General features: G+C 40.2%; 1 protein-coding gene across 1 annotated transcript in view; it reads right to left on the bottom strand.

The window, feature by feature from the left end:
• Window positions 1-12,523, bottom strand: part of LOC122624512 — a 183,622-nt gene extending 171,099 nt beyond the window's left edge. Inside the window, exons 1-3 of the mRNA XM_043804122.1 lie at window positions 12,406-12,523; window positions 11,872-12,315; window positions 7,564-7,695 (exon numbers count right to left, since the gene is read on the bottom strand). Coding sequence (XP_043660057.1) covers window positions 7,564-7,695; window positions 11,872-12,315; window positions 12,406-12,523 — 694 coding nt within the window. The remainder of the gene's footprint in view (window positions 1-7,563; window positions 7,696-11,871; window positions 12,316-12,405) is intronic.
• Between the last annotated feature and the right edge of the window lie 1,574 nt (window positions 12,524-14,097).

Here is a 14,097-nt window from a genome sequence, read left to right as displayed (position 1 = left end):
CAACGTCACGACAGAAAAGGTTGAACAGCGCCATTTAGCCGCTCCTAAAAATGCAACAGTGACCATCAGCCACGTTGCACGTGTGAAAGTCGCTCCTGGATCTAAAAGCAATGCAACATCTACTACACGGCTACAAGGGCTAAAGTAAAGTGCATTGCAAACAGCATTGGTGTTAGTTCGCAACTCTAAAGGGCCGTGCACTATATGTAGGGTGCTTTTGGACAGTGGCTCGGAACTGTTATACATCTCCTCATCTCATCCGGTAAATAAAAGTTTGACAGCCAGGACAACATCATCGCTAATTCACTCATCATTAATTCATCGTCTGTTATAACTTTGCATACGGTTATCGATATCGACGCATCGCTTTGACGCTTTTGGGAGCTGGAGGATGTTAACCAGTACACAAATCGAGAACCAGATGATGACAAGGTTGAGCAACATTTTGTAAACACACACTCGCGTGACGCCAAGGGGCGCTACATCGATGAACTGCCGTTCAAACCTCCTAATCAACAATTCTCAGATATATTACAAGAAACACTGGCATGATTCCGAGGTGTAGAGCGCCGTCTGACAACAAAACTCCGTTCTGCATGCACAGTATGTTAAGTTTATGCGTGACTATTTCAATCTTGGCCACATGCGAAAGCTCTTGGCCGAGGAAATCGACCTGAAGCCCGGCTAAATCACCCTGTGATTACTCAAAAACTTAGGGTAGTGTTTGATGGCTCCTTTAAGGACACAAAAGAAAGCTCTCCTGAGAAACTTATTTTATGTTTATTGTATGCAAGCAGGCATGGAGCTTGGCAAATGGTTCACGAACTCATCATGCATTTGCACGGAAATGGCCAAAACTAATAAGAACGGCCAAGGCAAGGGTAATGCTTCAGTAGCAAAGATTCTTGGCATTCAATGACACTTTATCCTACTGAGTTTGTCTAACATTAAACAGTAAACAATCTTTGACCCGCTTGGCATACTGTCGGATCCGGAAAGGCTTGCGGTAAAGTTAATATCCTCAAGGTTTTGTTCTTTCCTTTGAGAAAATCACGGATAAGAACCATCAAAACTAGTTCGCATCGTAGATTACGTTTTAAGCTTAATCGAACGAGCAAAGACACCTGCTTAAGGCTCACGTACATGCCTTAAACTGCTGAACTTTGATGAAATTCACATCGCTTGTATTCGACAGGCACATGGTTGCTATATTGAGGATCGCAATTTAGTATTGGACAACAAGCACTGTTCGTCATTGTACGTCAAAAATATTGGATCTTTGGCACACACAATCTAATAAAAAAATTGGTCCACGACTGCATAAAATGCTTTCGGCAACGCACATATACAGCACTGCAATTCAGGGCTGATCTACCGAGCATTCGAATCACAGAGGCACTGCCATTTCAACACCCAGGATATGATTGCGCTGACCTATTTATGCTAAGGGAACAAAAAGTATGCAGGGAATTATACAGCATCCGAGTATGAAGCACGGCATCGGATTCGTATGTTATGAAACAGTTTAAAAGCGACGCTGCGCATGATTGCAAATGCGGTTTGTTACATTATTGGTACATCATCCAAATTCCCTCTGTCAAAAAACAGATTAAACGCCACTCGAACTGTTAAACCGAACAGCTCACATCAACCACCTGGCAGCCTCCTAACACGATGACCAGAAGACCGAAGACACACCCTAGCAATATCTGAAAAAAAAAATGTCTCTCGATTTCCAAATTGTTAATTGGTATTGTTCAATTGTGTCACACTCCAATTAAAACTCAACCTGGTGGCATTCTTATAAGTTCCATATGTACACATTCGGTGTTGGAAAGTATAAAAAGGGAATGCCATGAGAGAGTCGAGAGAGAACCAACGATCAAAGCGGACGTGATTGCAAGGAGCGGAAAAAACGTTAACATCGACTAAAACTTATTATTACCTAACTCCGTGTTTCATCCTTTATTAATTAAAGTATACCTAATACTATAGCGTTTCGATTCTTTCACTTAATTAGTCGCGCTACCCATTCGCTTAATTCCTGACAAAACTGAAAGCTTACACACATATGCATCGCGAACCAAATTTCTTGGTGTGTATGAGACATTCTCAGAAGTGGGATAATATAGTGCGCAATAAGTGAAATCGTGCGAAAAATGACCGTATAAAAACGCAAAGAAACGAAGCAACGAACATGCCTTCGAAGAAGGATTACGTCAGCAAGAAAGACCTGCAACATAAATGCAGAGAAGCAGGACTCTCAACGTCGGGAAATCGTGAAGACTTATTGAAGAGACTAAATTCCCATAACAGTGACGACGAGTACGCGAGGTCAAAAAACCAATCAATGCAGAAAAAATTGCTGAATTAGAGAAATCATTGCGCGAACTTTAAGAGAGATATTTTCATCCGATCGGTATCTCCTCACCAATCGAAAACGCTTGAAACGCAAACGAAATTATGGAGTGTAGTGCACATGGTAACATTCGTATGCCTAACACGTCTCAACAAGTTTTTTGCGATCGAGTGCGTCACACGCTAATGTTGATACGTCTCAGCAACAGGATAATATCGTTAAGTCACAGCAACACGATAATATTGCTACGTCTCGGCAGCACGTTAATGTTATCACGTCACAGCGACACGAAATTGTCGCTGCTTTTCCGCAACATTCGTTCTTTCCGCAACACGTTCATTTCTCAACGACACCGCAAAACCACGTTAATTCGCAAACGAATACTTATTCGTCACAGCCAAAAATTAATTCTCCGATTCCTCACGCTCATTTGTAACGCAGCAACGGCACCTTTCGGCACATATTCACAGCCACACTATGACTTAAATCAATATAATACACATTCGCAACATCGTCAAATATTATATATAACGAAAATCCATATACCCCGGCAGTTCAACAAAAGATGCTAGGTGCTGCTCGGTATTGGGTAGACTCAACTGAAGAAGTCTTCCAAACATTGCCATTATGTCAAAGTTCCTTAACGGATTTCCATGTATCAGTAATTCCGCAGACGTTCACCTTAAAATGTCCCAAATTCGTCGAGATCTCAGTGAATAACCGCAAGACTATTTCTATAAAATGCTAGCTATTGGTAAAAACGGTAAGTTAACCGATTCAGCAATCATCAACGGGATTAATGATTACGATTTTAAAAGGAAGATATCTAATAATTATATATCTTGTAACGACCTGTTAAGAGATATTCTTGCATATTCAGCGTATAACGAAATAAAACATAATCACTTTAATATAAATTTAAAAATATACAAGCGTTTCCAAAACGTGTTGCTAACGACAAAATTAAAATTGCAGTAAAGTGCTACAACTGTCAAAACGTTGGACATCATTCCTCGAAATGTCCTGAACCTCAGCGCAAGACCCGTTGCGGTCACTGCAATCGTACCACACACGACTCAGCCAGTTTTCCCGAAAAACCAAAGGCGGATCCAAACATTAATGAAATTAATTCTAATACCCATTTGGACATTTGCAAAATAATATCGGTCAACGGAAATGGTACAAATGCATTTGTGGATCCTGGAAGTACACGTACGCTTATTCGGCAATCATTTGCTGAAGATCTAGGCGTATCACAACGTTGTGCTGTCATCTTAAACGGCTTTGGTTGCGGAAAATTCTTTTGTACCCAGAAACTTCTTGCAAAAATCTCAATTGATAGAATTGTGTACGAAACTGAAACGCTAGTGGTGAACGACAATTTGCTTAGCAAAAATGTACTTTTGGGAAGAGATATTCTGTGTCGCGAGGACAGAAAATTCATAATTCAGGGAAATGAATGTATTGTCGCAAAAAAAAAATTGGAATTTCACAAGGCAGTTCAGCGGTTGATAATAAAATCATAAAACGCGTCATATCGGAAAACTCGTCTTGCTTTACGAATAAAACAAGCGAACTCGGGAAATGTTCTCTAACAAAATGGAAATCAATTTAACGTCAAACATTCCATGTTATACAAAACCATAACGTACCCCGATCGCCCTTAGGCCTATCGTCGCCAATATAATCTCCGAACTGCTTGAATGCGATATTATTCGTCCCTCAAACTCGCCATATGCCTCGGGAAACATCGGCTTTGCGTCGACTACCGTCATCTTAATAGTATTACTCTAAAAATGCATATTTCACGCAATTGCATTTACGCATGGGGTATCATCAAATCGAGGTAAGCGAATCATCGAAACCGTCCACAGCATTCGTTACTTCTGATGGCCACTACGAGTATAACCGAATGCTATTCGGTCTTGTCAATGCTTCAGCCGTCTTTCAAGCCGTAATGAATAGAATAGTCAAACGCATGAAGCCAGGCGAAGTACTCGTATATTTGGACGTTGTGATAATCCCGATTAAACATTTAATGAAGGTATTCAACGGCTCGAAAAGTTTCTCAAAATCCTTAAGGAGAGTGGCTTAACACTTCGAGATGACAAATGCAAGTTTCTTCAATCGGAGATAACGTTCCTTGGACACATCGTAAATAAAAACGGAATTACTCTGGGCGACAATAAAGTTTGCGCTATTCGAAATTTTAAAGTTCCGACAAATGTCAAAGTGGTCAAAAGATTTTTAGGTTTCACTGGATTCTTTCGAAAGTTTGTGGAAAACTACTCCTTGATCTCTAGGCCCCTAACCATTCTTTTACAGAAAACTGAACAAGAAACATTTCATTCAACATGAAGCTTTCAATGAACTCATCGGAAAATTGTGCTCTGTACCAGTACTGGTTTTATATGATTTTTCAGCGAATCACGAGGTCCACACCGACGCTTGTGCTGTAGGTCTAGCAGGAGTGTTGCTACAGTCACATGATCAAAAGGATTGGCCTGCTTGACCTGTTTGTAATTTTAGCCGACATTGTACAGCAGGTGAAAGTATGTACCACAGCTACGAACTCGAGACATTGGCCGTAGGAGAGACGCTTCAAAGATTCCGGGTGTACATATATCTTGAGTAAACCATTTCGTCTTATTACTGATTGTTCTGCTATTGCCAAAGTTAAGGTGAATAAAGAGATAATACCTGAGGTAGCTCGTTGGTGGATCAAGATCTTGGACTACGACTGTGAATTCATTCACCGAGATGGTAGCGAAATGGCTCACTTTGACGCCTTGAGTCGTGCTCCGGATTTATATTCTCAAATACCTCTAGATGAAATAGTACGCACTATAATAACTGACATTGACGACTGGCTTTTAACTATGCAACTACAGGACCAAACGCCTGCTGAGATTATCGCCGTCTTAAAGGGTCAACGACATACAGATCAGTCAAAGCAAATTCAAGCTGATTACGTCATTGAAAATCACCGTCTGTATCGCAAAGTCGAAAATGGAAAGGCTTTCGTTGTTCCAAGGGGAGTTAGGTGGCGTATAGTACGGACAAGTCACAATGATGTAGGGCATTTTGGATTGGACAAAACCATTGCACGGATTAAACAAAGATTCTAGTTCCCAAAAATGAGAAAATATGTAAAGGACAAGTCGAAAGGTGGAAAACCCGAAGGATGTATGCACTACAACGACACCGTTCCAATACCATTTCGAAAACTTCACGTAGACCATCTGGGACCCTTCATTCGCGGCAAACGAGGAAATACCCATATTCTGCCTATATCTGATCCGTTCAGCAAGTTCCTAATCGTAAAAGCAGTAAAAAGTACGAAAACCGCACCCGTACTAAACATCCTTAATGAAGTATCAAGTTATTTCGGATTGCCTAGCGTTATAATATCCGACCGTGGAACAGCGTTTACTTCCAAGCAGTTTGAAGATTATTGTAAGAACAACCAGATTCAGCACATCAAAAACCTCGTACGAACACCTAGAGCAAATGGACAAATAGAGCGTGCGAATCAAACAATCCTTATTTATGTACGGACTATGAGTGAGAACGCAAAGGTTTGGGACCTAAATTTACATACTCTTCAATGGAGTTTCAATTCACAAAAGAATGATACGTCGGGATTTAGTCCGATTGATCTCGTTTTTAACTTTAATGCTGTTGGCGTTGTGCAAAACCATTTACCGGCATCCATACAAGCAGAACGCAAGCTGTCGCTAACATCGCTTCCGAACGAGCCAAATGGAAGCAGAGATTCGACTCGTAGTCATTGAAAATGAGCCGGCTGCAACGGGAGAATCACGCAAATTAAAACCACGATACCGAGGACCCTATCAAGTTGTCAAGGTCATGGGAAATGATCGCTACGTCGTCGGAGATATCCCCGGAATACAGATTACAGGACGTAAATACAGTTCTGTGTTCTCCTCCGACAAGATAAAACCATGATAAAACCACGTGCGCTACTATTCCCGAGCTGGATGTATCTGATGACGAAGATGACCGAATCGAGGACGATCCGAATGCAGGATTGGCCGAGCTGTCACACTCCAATTAAAACTCAACCTGGATGCATCCTTATAAGTAAGCATTCCATATGTACACATTCGGTGTTGGAAAATATAAAAAGGGAATGCCATGAGAGAGTCGAGAGAGAACCAACGATCAAAGCGGACGTGATTGCAAGGAGCGGCAAAAACGTTAACATCGACTAAACTTATTATTACCTTACTCCGTGTATTATCCCATATTTGATTAATTAATTAAAGTATACCTAATACTATAGCGTTTCGATTCCTACACTTAATTAGTCGCGCTACCCATTCGCTTAATTCCTGACAAAACTGAAAGCTTACACACATATGCATCGATAACCAAATTTCTTGGTGTGTATATCATTTGGCCACGCCTAGTCTTAAGCTTGGATTTTGACCCAGAAGGTTGGCTTTGTAGGTCATCAGACTAATTTTCTGTCAATGGTAAGGAGAGCGTGCTGACCAGAGAAGACAAATTTTATTATTCCCCAATTTAGCCGTAGTTGAATTCGTGTCCGCAACTAGTGGTGAGAATTTGGCAAGGAGAATACATTTATATGACAAAAAACGCACTTCCACTTGTTAATTCACTTATATTCTGCTGGGTGCCTAGATACATAGTGCTCGAATTTTAAAACATTGGTCGAATTTATTTAATTAGTGTTTAATCTTGGTATACTTTCGACCATATTTCCAAGAAAGTGGCTTAAGTTAAAATTGGCCTGAAGATTTGCTGCGCATACAAATTCACCTAGATCCTGCAGCGCCAAGATTACGTGCTGGTTCAGGAGCGGCTCCAATAGCACAGGCACCATGCGCATTTACTAGCGCCAAGTTTTTATATAATATATAAATATATGATTGGTTAATCACCATGTTACGATTAGTTTTGAGTTGTAGCAACTAACCTTCCTTTAATTAACAGGTCAAATTGTTAAAAGCCGTCTTAAAAACTTACATAAATTTACCGATCCTTATCTATACATACACACCTACATTTGTGCATATATAGTTAGGTCCCACAATTATCATTTACTCCTGGTGAGACCAGGAACGAAATATTTTGTTAGCCCAACACTGCGGCCCTCTCTCTCTGTTTCATTAAATCGGCTTAAGTTTCATAGTGACTAAAGATTAAAGACTACTTACAATTAACGTAAACGTTAAACCTCTTGCTAACTGAAGGAGGTATTCCATTAGATGCAATGCAATTATAGCCTCCCATATCGGAACGATGCACATTTGTTAGGACCAGCCTTTCTCCTTCAACCGACTTTACACCTGCAAAAGTATATTAAGTATATTATTATAATTAAATGTATATTATAAAAACAACAAAAACAATACATAACAAAAGAGAATGCTATAGTCGAGTTCCCCGAGTATCGGATACCCGTTACTCAGCTAGTGGGAGTGCGAAGGAGAAATTTCAGCACTGACAGTATTTGGCGGTTTGTGGGCGTAATAGTGGGCGTGGCAAATTTAAAAAACTAACAAAAAAGTTAAAAAATATCAAAACATTTTTCAAAAGTGCGTCTATGTCTCTGAAATCTGCATGCTCATCGCATGCATCATCTGCAACTCATCGATCTTTCTAGCTTTTAATGTTCCTGAGATTATAGCGTTCAAACGGACATGGACAGTTCGCCTTCTCTAGTAATCCTGATCAAGAGTATGTATCCTTTATAAGGTCGAAAACGCTTCTTCTACCTGTTAAATACTCATCTCCGATTCTATTATACCCATTCACTCTACGAGTGATGGGTATAAAAATACCAAATGTATGATTACTTTTCTGCCATACTTATTTAATTTTCGTACAGCTTTTATAAAAGCCTTAAAATTAAACCGAAATTAAATATCGCCAAAAAACTGGTATTTACCACGTGAATATATATTGCCTTTTGATCTTCTCCTATGATGAGTTCTTAAAAATTTGTCAGTTTATTTTGGGAACATATAATTAAAAGACGGAATGCTCATAATTTACATACAAATTCAAAGTCGTACGCTGAGTAGCGTTACTCTTCAGAGTATTTAAACAGATTCAGGAGATTTTGGTATTTGTTCACACTATAAACTAATGCGTACACTTAATGAGTTCAATTCGGGTGTTTGAATCTAACTGACTCGCTACTGCGAGGGCATCGCCTTTTATTCATTCTTACATAGGTTCTTATCATCTAATTATATAATGCAGCGCTTGTAAGACGCTGCAGTCTGCATTGGTCAATGCAGCTAAGATTTATCTTAAATCTATATTTGTGACCTATGACCGCGCTAATCACCTCCCGCGTGACCATATCTCTTAACACTTCGGCAATAGACCACTGCAATCGTACTTATCTGTAGTTGCCACTTATGTTGTCCCGTGCCATGTTTATTGCAGCCCATAAATATAACATATTTATAGTTTGTCTACTTATCATGTCTAAACACATCTTTAGACATTCTCCGGGGGGGGAGAATTTTCTGTTATTTTTCAGAGTCTTGATGCGCATTTGAGGATTTTGTAGTTCATTAGTGTTGTTGACAATCAAGTGCTTCAGCGGGACCACGTTCCATGTCTCCTTGTCATCTATAATTCGTAAACTGGGAAAGATAGACATTTCAGACGCTGTCGAAATTACTTTTTGAGGAGTAATAATTGTTGTATCCCCTAATATCGCTGTGCATCCTGCAGGTAGTTGTATAATGCCTTGATTGGGCAGTCTTATAACTTGATGCTGTTCGTTGCATCTTATATTAGCTGTTGTATTCCGAAACAGTCTAAATAGCCAACGGTTGGATCCACTTATCTCTTTGATGAACGAATTGCCTTGGAATTCCATCATTTCGCATGAGTGTGCCTTGCTTGGTTTCAATGGAGATATTTCGCAAGAGTGATCATCCGCGTTTTTCCATGCCCAATTATTTTCGCAAAGCCATGTTGTCGAATCCTCTTGTCTGCATTGGTTAATTTCCATTTCAGACATTAGGTGATATGCGTTTATGTCTGTATTGAACGCCAAATATTTAGAATTCAATTTCGGAATAAGCTTTGTTCCGTTTGTCCACAGTGGTATTGGGATTACTTCAAAGAGATCCGTTTCCTGATTGTTGTATATCGGCAATTTTGCTTCAATGAATAGGACATTATCCTTCAACATAGCTTGTGCCTTCATCAGTTTATAGATCAGTGGTAATTGTATAACTAAATTTCCACCCGGTAGCATTTGTTTTCGTCCTAATTTTTGCTTAACTTTTTCGAGCTCCTCCAGCATTTTGTTAGGCGCAATTAGTGTAAAATGAATTCTTCCTTCACTAATGTCCGTTACCATTGAGATCGCTGTTGCTTGTAGGCTTTCTGCCTCTTCAATCCAGTTTCGCACTTGATTTGATAACATAAGGAATTTAATTGACTCATTATATACCATAAAGTGGTCCTTCATGGTTTCTGCAATAATATTGACTTGTTGGGTCAGTTTTCCCAAATTCCGGTTTGCTTCTATCGTAGTTGCTCTTACTAATTCTTCCGTGGCATTGATGACCGAATTCTGATTGTCAACATAATCCATTAGATGTTTTTCGTTTTTTATGATCGTTTGCATATTTTCCTGTATTCTATTTGCATTTCCGATATCAAAGAACAGTATAAACCTTTTCTTTCGGTTGGTAAGGTGCCGTAGTATTTTGTCTTTTTCTTTTATGTTGTCAATTTTTGTCCTTATTGTCGTGCCGAAGAAATCGCAGTAGTCCTTGAAGTCTCCCATTTTTTCGCAAACCAGGCGGGATTTTTCCAGGAAGTCCTCTGATTGTTTTATGACATCAAAATAGGCTTGCATGTCATAATAAAACAATAATTGCCAACTGGATGTACCGACTTCAATTTGACCAATTTTGTTTACCATAACTGCAGCTTTTGAGTCGATAATGTTTCGCAAGAGTGATCATCCGCGTTTTTCCATGCCCAATTATTTTCGCAAAGCCATGTTGTCGAATCCTCTTGTCTGCATTGGTTAATTTCCATTTCAGACATTAGGTGATATGCGTTTATGTCTGTATTGAACGCCAAATATTTAGAATTCAATTTCGGAATAAGCTTTGTTCCGTTTGTCCACAGTGGTATTGGGATTACTTCAAAGAGATCCGTTTCCTGATTGTTGTATATCGGCAATTTTGCTTCAATGAATAGGACATTATCCTTCAACATAGCTTGTGCCTTCATCAGTTTATAGATCAGTGGTAATTGTATAACTAAATTTCCACCCGGTAGCATTTGTTTTCGTCCTAATTTTTGCTTAACTTTTTCGAGCTCCTCCAGCATTTTGTTAGGCGCAATTAGTGTAAAATGAATTCTTCCTTCACTAATGTCCGTTACCATTGAGATCGCTGTTGCTTGTAGGCTTTCTGCCTCTTCAATCCAGTTTCGCACTTGATTTGATAACATAAGGAATTTAATTGACTCATTATATACCATAAAGTGGTCCTTCATGGTTTCTGCAATAATATTGACTTGTTGGGTCAGTTTTCCCAAATTCCGGTTTGCTTCTATCGTAGTTGCTCTTACTAATTCTTCCGTGGCATTGATGACCGAATTCTGATTGTCAACATAATCCATTAGATGTTTTTCGTTTTTTATGATCGTTTGCATATTTTCCTGTATTCTATTTGCATTTCCGATATCAAAGAACAGTATAAACCTTTTCTTTCGGTTGGTAAGGTGCCGTAGTATTTTGTCTTTTTCTTTTATGTTGTCAATTTTTGTCCTTATTGTCGTGCCGAAGAAATCGCAGTAGTCCTTGAAGTCTCCCATTTTTTCGCAAACCAGGCGGGATTTTTCCAGGAAGTCCTCTGATTGTTTTATGACATCAAAATAGGCTTGCATGTCATAATAAAACAATAATTGCCAACTGGATGTACCGACTTCAATTTGACCAATTTTGTTTACCATAACTGCAGCTTTTGAGTCGATGTCGTAAATTTTCCCAAGTTCTTTGGGAATTTCTTCCGAATTTTTTGTCGCAGTTGTAGCTTGCAACATCAATAAACAGCATAGCACAGTAGCTATGCTTCCAGTGCCATTCCTTTTGCCTTTTGGAACTCGCTGCCTAAGCTTCTTGTCCTTGCGTAGCTGCATTGACTCCGTTCTAGATGGCGTTGCAGCTCCAGCTGGTTTTGCTTCGCTAACAGGAAGTTGACAGATCTTGTTTAGCGATCTTGTTTTAACCGTGACTACCCGGACTTTATCATCTTGTCCTTTAGTCGTACTAATGATTCTTCCCATTGGCCATCTTGCAGGGTGAGTGTTCTCATGTTTTATAAGAACCAACTGTCCCTCCTTCAAATTTGGCTTCACCTGGCGCCATTTGGTTCGCTGTTGCAATGACACCAGATACTCCTCTTTCCATTTCTTCCAAAAATCACCTCTGATGCGTTGAATAAGCTTCCATCTATCCAAAGAGCTGATTGTCTTACTTTCGTCAAAATGTTCAGGAGCTCCAATTAGAGGTCTTCCCACCAGAAAATGACCCGGCGTTAATATTTCCTCACCATCGTTTTCGCTCCTTACAGTGACTAATGGGCGCGAGTTTAGTACTGCTTCGATTTGACATAGCAGTGATGCAAATTCTTCATATGTAAAGCTGTTTTCACCAATAACTCGTTTAAGGTGATACTTCACTGATATTACACCGGCTTCCCATAAACCTCCCATGTGGGGGCTTCCCGGGGGGATAAAGTGCCACTTGATGCCTTCTTTTTCTAGTGTAGGTGCTAACTCATTATTGTTTTCAATGGCAGCTACAAATTCTTTGTCCAATACTCTTGAAGCTCCTACGAAGTTTGTTCCATTATCTGAGTATATGTTCTCACTCTTGCCTCGTCTTGCAAAGAACCGTCGAAGAGCCTCCAGGAATTTGTCTGACGAAAGGTCGCTAACAGCTTCCAAATGTATTGCTTTTGTTGCCATACAAACAAATACACAAATGTATCCTTTATACGTTTTTTGACCTCTTCCCTTTGAGCAGCGAATCTGGAACTGTCCGGCGTAGTCTATTCCAGTATTTTGAAATGAGTAATCAGCCGTTACTCGATAAACTGGTAAATTTCCCATCAGTTGACTGGACATCTCTTGCTTGTATCGTATGCATACAATACATTCCCTTAAATATTTCTTTAAGGAATTTTGTATGCCAAATATCCAGAACTCCCTATGAATATAAGTTCTCATAATGTTAATTCCGCCATGCAGAGTTTCTTTATGAGAATCCTTTACAATTAACCAAGTCAAATGTGACTTATCCAGTATAATTGGATGTTTTACATTATACGGTATCATTGCGTTTTGTAGTCGTCCACCAACTCGAAGTACGCCATCACTATCCAAAAACGGATCACTATCTAAAGGTCTTTTGTTTTCGAGTAGTCTGACTTCGTGTCCAAAATCTAGCTGTTGTTGTATCTTTACCACAGCAATCTTCGCTAGCTTTAATTCCTCCACCGTAAGATGTGACGGCTGTTGCGATTTTCCTCTCAGCTTTGTTATGAAGCGTAATACATGTAAGATGAGATTTACTCAACTTTGGTTTTTATTATTATAGGTATTTAAATATCAGTATTATTATTAACGATGAATGTTACAAGTTTAGTTTAAGTTTTCTGCTTTCGTTTTTTCTGCATTCTTAACTCGTTCTCTGACGTCCGTATCTGCTGACTTCTACTCTCCGAATCCCCTTCTCTCGCTCTGCTGCTGCTCTCTGCTTCTCCGCTGTCGCTATTCTCTTCTGTCGCTCTGCTGTTTCTACTGCTCTCTTCTGTCGCTCTGCTGTCGCTTCTCCTGTCTTAATACTTTTTCTGCATTTCTTCTTAAATCTACTCGAGTACTCCTTTTGTTGAGAAGTCCCAATACCCCGTCTTACATTCGGCCATAACTATTCATCTGTCCCAGATGACCAATCATCCTCATTGTCCTGGACATACCTCCACAACTTCATGTAATCACAACTTGTGGAAGTCTTACATGGGCCTTCAAAATCTGCTGCCTTTCGAACTTCGTATCTGCCGTTCCTCTTGACAGTTGAAACTTCGTACGGTCCCATATATTCTCCAGCCAACTTCTTTCCCGCACCAAATTGTGTCCGGCGTATAGCGACTAGGTCTCCTACTTTATATGCGACTTCTGGTTTCCGCTTAAGGTCAAAATTCCTTTTATAAGATTCCTGTGCGCGTTGAATCTCGATCTTTGCATCCTTTCTCAGTTGCTTTACCGTGGCACTGTACTTCTTCATCAGTTCGCCAAGCTCCTCTTCGTTCTCCTCAATCTGGGCCTGAAGCTCAGCCCGATCTCTGTGTGCCGCATTGGCTCGCTCTTCCGCGTCATTCCTAGCTCGATGCGACTCCTCGAACATGGCCTGTACTTCAGTACGTTCTGCTTCCGCTGTTTGTCGCGCTTTCATAGCCAGGGAACGAGCAGACTCCGCATCCTCCAGTTGGTTACGCAGTTGTCTTATAAGCGTCTTGCCAGGAGTGTCGGCCTTAAGACGCTCCAACTGTGTCTGGGCGTCCTTGAGCAGGGCCTTGTATTTGCGAAGATCCCGTCGCAGTTTTTGGTTGAGCGCTTCATCGGCGTCGCGATCAACACGATCGCGATCCTCCATGGAGGAGAGGCGCCGCTCTAGCTCGTGCTTCTCGCGCAGCAACAGA

This window comes from Drosophila teissieri, chromosome 2L (assembly GCF_016746235.2).
Source record: "Drosophila teissieri strain GT53w chromosome 2L, Prin_Dtei_1.1, whole genome shotgun sequence".
Classification (NCBI taxonomy): Eukaryota; Metazoa; Arthropoda; class Insecta; order Diptera; family Drosophilidae; genus Drosophila; species Drosophila teissieri.
The sequence above is the reverse complement of the archived record's forward strand: the minus strand, read 5'-3'. Positions and strand labels throughout refer to the sequence as shown.